Source organism: Chiloscyllium plagiosum, chromosome 42 (genome assembly GCF_004010195.1).
Source record: "Chiloscyllium plagiosum isolate BGI_BamShark_2017 chromosome 42, ASM401019v2, whole genome shotgun sequence".
NCBI lineage: Eukaryota > Metazoa > Chordata > Chondrichthyes > Orectolobiformes > Hemiscylliidae > Chiloscyllium > Chiloscyllium plagiosum.
The window spans coordinates 739,045-744,439 of NC_057751.1; the positions used below are offsets into that span (position 1 = coordinate 739,045).

At 43.7% G+C, this 5,395-nt stretch overlaps 1 protein-coding gene across 1 annotated transcript in view; it reads left to right on the plus strand.

The window, feature by feature from the left end:
* LOC122542962 (calcium-activated potassium channel subunit alpha-1-like) overlaps positions 1 to 5,395 on the plus strand; it is a 108,174-nt gene that overhangs the window by 86,177 nt on the left and 16,602 nt on the right. Inside the window, exons 22-24 of the mRNA XM_043681103.1 lie at positions 1,224 to 1,448; positions 2,178 to 2,379; positions 4,747 to 4,824. Of these exons, the coding sequence (XP_043537038.1) occupies positions 1,224 to 1,448; positions 2,178 to 2,379; positions 4,747 to 4,824 (505 nt within the window). The remainder of the gene's footprint in view (positions 1 to 1,223; positions 1,449 to 2,177; positions 2,380 to 4,746; positions 4,825 to 5,395) is intronic.

A 5,395-nucleotide genomic window follows, 5' to 3' on the forward strand; every position in this document is an offset into this window, starting at 1 on the left:
TTGTACAGGTCCCATCTTCCCCAGAATGCAGTCCAATTGTCCAAATATCTGAAGCCTTCCCTCCTACACCAGCCTTGCAGCCATGTGTTCAACTGCACTCTCTCCCTGTTCCTAGCCTCACTGTCATGTGGCACTGGCAACAACCCAGAGATGACGACTCTGTCTGTCCTAGCTTTTAGCTTCCAGCCTAATTCCCTGAGCTCCTGAATGACCTCCCCACCCCTCTTCCTACCTATGTTGTTGGTGCCAATGTGCACCACGACTTCTGGCTGCACACCCTCCCCCTTAAGGATTCTGAAGACACAGTCCGAGACATCTCGGACCCTGGCACCCGGGAGGCAACAAACCATCCGAGAGTCTCGCCCATGTCCACAGAACCGCCTGTCTGTCCCTCTAAGTATAGAGCCGGACTTCGTGCCAGAGACCCGGTCACTGCAGCTTACCCCTGCTTGGCCATCCCCCCCAACAGTATCCAAAGCGATATATTTATTGTTGAGGGGATCGACCACAGGGGATCCCTGCACTGCCTGCTTCCTCCCCTTCCCACCTCTAACTGTTACCCAGCTACCTCTGTTCTCTGGCGTAACTATGTCCCTGTAGCCTCTATCTATCACCCTCTCAGCCTCTCGAATAATCCTCAGTTCATCCAACTCCAGCTCCAGTTCCCTAACGCGGTCTGTGAGGAGCTGGAGCTGGCTGCACTTCCTGCAGATGAAGTCGGCAGGAGCATTGGTGGTCACCCCTCCCTCAAACATCCTGCAGGAGGAACATAAAGCATGATTTCATTTTGTTAGTTGCCATGTTGAGTGACTTTCATATGCCCTTCTCTAGTTTCTGATATGACGCTTGTAGCTGCAAAACACACATAGCTGCTGGTCTGTGTGAAGAAAAACCCAGAGACAGCAATGGGCTGAAGAATCGTCCTAAGCCTGGTTGAGAGAGAGATGTTAGTCAGGACAATCTCCTCTCTGAAATCTTGTTGATTATTTTGTTTTATTGTTTCATTTACTTCCACATGTGTAACCACTGCTATCACTCAGCGCCCAGTTCTGGGCAGGTTTAACTGTCTTCTGCAATAAGTAAAACTAAGGTGCAATCTTCTGCTTATCTATTGTATAACAGGCTCGAGAGGTTGAATGGATTCCTCCTGTTTTCCAAGTTTGATCCTGATCACAAGAAGTATCCGTTTAAATAAAATCCTGTCCCAATGTTCCTACTTACAGAATCGTGCAATGGCAACGAGACTGCAACTCTCCAGACACGTGATAGTCTGCATCTTCGGGGAAGCACAGTACCCTGGGATAGGGCTGCGCAACTTTGTTATGCCTCTACGGGCAAGCAGCTTCGCCTACGATGAACTCAAGGCCATTGTGTTTGTGGGCTCTCTGGATTACATAAACCAGGAGTGGCCAACCATCAGCAACTTCCCCAAGATCTTCATTTTACCGGTAAGTGCAAGAGCAAGAGACACTCTTATTCCTTAGCAGGCTGAACAACGTGGAATGTCCCTGTGAGCACAGAGAGGGATATTGATACATGAAATGCAGGCCACAACATCATCTCCAAATTAGAAGATCAGGGCATTAAGACCTAAGATTTGATTACATCATTTCAGAACAATCGCTTTCAAAAAGCGAAAATTTGCATTTCCACCACACCTTTCACAATCTCGGGACAAGTTGAATCATTTTACAATCAATAAAGTTGAACCAGACTGAAGCCAAAACTGTGAAGCAGTCAAAGCAGATATTCAGTCTACAGCAAGCTCCCATAAACAGTAATGAGTATATGAATGATTTCTGGTCATCCCACAGTCCCAATGTGCATCAGAGGATAAACATAGCCTCAAGTTGACATCCAAAGGTGCAGTAGTCTCTCAGTACTGACTTTTGGACAGTGCAGTACATCTTATCAAATAATTCAGTGACAGTGCAGCAGAACTCATTGCTAACCCTGTTATTATTTTGTGGGTCTTCCTTTGTGCAAATTACCTGCCATGTTTGTGACAGGACAAAAATTAGAGTATCTGACTAGCCGTGAAAACACTTAGAGATATACACTTTCTCTCTCACTTGCTGCATTGGCTTTTTGTTGTCAGAACAAGCATAGTCAGTGTTTTAGAATCTTTGAATATTGATAAAAGATTATGTCTCATGACCTTATGGCCTTTGATACAGGGCTCACCATTATGTCGTGCTGATTTAAAAGCAGTTGGCATCAGTTCCTGCGACATGACCGTCATTATCTCATCAAATCGGACCAATTTGCAGGAGAAGACCCTGGAAGACAAGGAGTGTATCTTAGCAACACTCAATCTCAAGGCAATGCTTTTTGAAGAATCCATGGACATCAGTGACATGTTATTGGAATCTGCTGCAGGTACCTTTGCTTACGAGCTGAATGTTTAAGAAATTTTAAGTTATGAGATATTAAAGTACCTTGATGTAGTTGAAATAACTCAGCAGAGGCCAATACGCTGTCACCAAGTCACCCTTTATTTGCACAAGGACAGTCCTTGACACTGGTCTGGCTTCCACAGAACCAGCTCTCACGAGTGAACAGGATGTCGAACACTCCTGCTCTTCTCTGTCAGCAAAGGCTCCCTGATTGGACCAGATTGGACATGGAGCTCATATTTTCAGGTCTACCTGATTGACCTCATTGTAATCACAACAGGAGTAACTTGCCGAGTGACGGGTGGTTTAAACTACATTATTCGGAGAATAATAAGCTAGCAAAGAAGAATAAGGCCAATAAAGTGAAAATGTTGAACAGTCATCAGCAAGGAAGTACGACTTTTCATACTGGAACAGATGAAGGAGGACTATGATGAATACAGAGATAGGTTTCGATTGCACTTATGTAAGTGGACAAACTGCAGAATTCAGTTCGTGAACTTCAAACACAAATAGCCTCATATAGAGAATGGAAACAGGTGAAGTTGAGACAGAATTGGGCACTACATATTGCAAGATACAATGTGTTTCAAAAAGATACACAACACAGAAAAGAAAATGGTATAGCAGCACTGATTCGCAAAGACATTGCAATGTTGGAAAAAGACAGGGACCCATGCTGGGCAAGGACAGAATCCATTTTGCTATATTTCAGAAGGTAGGAAAGGAAGACTATAACTTTGGGATCTTCATAGGTCTCCAGATAATGATGGAGAAATAAAGGAGCAAATCTGCAAGGAAATCAAAGACATATGCACAAAAGAACACAATTTGAACATTGGGAATCTTTAATGACCAAAACACTGGTTGGTGCAGCATCAGAACATGGCTGATCTGCATCTGAAGCTGGAAACTAGTCAGGTACATCATCTATTAAATGCTGCACACCCCCAAATTGAAGGGCTGGGGATGATGAGAATAGGTAAGAGGGAGGAGAGTGGATGTCAGGACAAATCTACTATGACAGGGCTTCAGATGTACACTTCTCCATGATAAGGAGATGACATTTCTAAATGAAATGTGAGTTGACTTTCTTTTCTGTACATCAGACTCTGTAGTCTTAATTACTCGACTTGTCTTATCTCAGTGTTTATTGTACAAACCAGAAGAGTAGAACAGAATATCAGACACCAAAACATGAATTAACATGCACTACAACTGACAGCCACTGGAAGTGTGCCAACTGAGAAATGAGCCAGTGATAACTCAGTTAATTAGGTACCAATCCTTTGGTGTTCATGTTCAATCACACACCAGACAGTGGGCTACAGCTGTGAGATTCTCAATGATTTTGATTTTCCTTTTCAATCAAGGATCAGATACTCAGACCACATAATGAGATGTGTTAATTATGATCAAATGGGCAGTGCTCTCTTCTCTGACAAAGGAGGTCAAGGATGTTCACCCCTTTCCCGAGTTGGTCTTGGGTAAAACGCCCGCCTTAGTACAGAGTGTAACACTGAGTAAGTCAGGGGGTCAGTACTGAGGGAGCGCCGCACTGTCACAGGGTCAGTCCTGAAAGTGTGCTGTGCTGTCACAAGGTCAGAACTGAGGGAGCACCACTTCGACTGAGCACTGCACTATTGGAGGGTCCATACAGAGGGAGTGCCACACTGTCGGAGGGTCAGTACTGAAGGAATTCTGTGCTATTAGAGTATCTGTTAAATGCCTTACATTCTGTTGCTGCTTTCAAGTAACAGAATCTCTTATCGGCTGTTTAACCTAGAGAGCCAGCCAATGTTTTTAAAATCATGACAGAGAAACAAAGAGAGGCCTGAACGCCATCAGTCCATCAAATCTGCTTCTCCCTTCAACAGATCATGGCAAATTTGATAATCCTCAACTCCAATTTCTTGCCTTTTTCCCATAACCCTTAATCCCCTTGCTGATGAAAACTCTGTTTCTGACAGTTTGAATACACTTAACAACTCAGCCTTGACAGTGCTCTGTGGTAAATACATTCCATGGAATGACTGAGAGAAGAAAGTTTCTTTACTTATCTGGAATTAGGATGGTGAGCCTGTCCCCTGGTCATTAATGGCCCATTTAGGGAAAATCACTGGCAAGTGACTGGTCCTCACACAGCATGGGTTGACCATCCGTGTTTGTGCTTGACAGCAAGGACCATGAAACCAATGGGCAATTCCTACCCCACATGTTTACTGGGTTAGTAACATTGTGTGTACCTGTGATCTTTATGGGACATGTATTCAAACCAAGGCCATTGAGAAACCATTGTATCATAACTTGTTCCAAAATACTTTACTCACAATTAACAATTGTCTCACAGGAAATGATCATCCAAGTGCTGATATATCGACCGTCGAGAACAAGCATTACTACAGAATTCCTGTCATCACCGCACTTGGTAAATGCTTATGTCTTTCTAAAGTCTGTTTAAAGTGATCTATAAATTTCTCATCACAATCAGACTGCAGTTACACTCCAGTAATAATCTCTGGCTTCAACTCAGAGCGCAAACTTTGAAACCCCAAGGATTCTGAAACAAGCATGAAATCAGGAACAGGACATTGTTGTCAATGTGAGTACTGAGTCACAATTAAGTAGAATGGATGGCTTTGAGGTATGTAGAGAAGAGGTGTTGGAAATTCTGGAAAGGGTGAAAATAGATAAGCCCCCTGGGCCTGATGGCATTTATCCTAGGATTCTCCGGGAAGCAAGGGAGGAGATTGCAGAACCATTGGCCTTGATTTTTATGTCCTCGATGTCTACAGGAGTAGTGCCAGAAGATTGGAGGCTAGCAAATGTGGTTCCCTTGTTCAAGAAGGGGAATAGGGATAACCCTAGTAACTATAGGCCGGTGAGTCTCACTTCTGTTGTGGGCAAAGTCTAAGAGAGAATTGTAAGGGATAGGATTTATGAACATCTGGATAGGAATAATGTGATCAAGGATAGTCAGCAAGGTTTTGTGAAGGGCA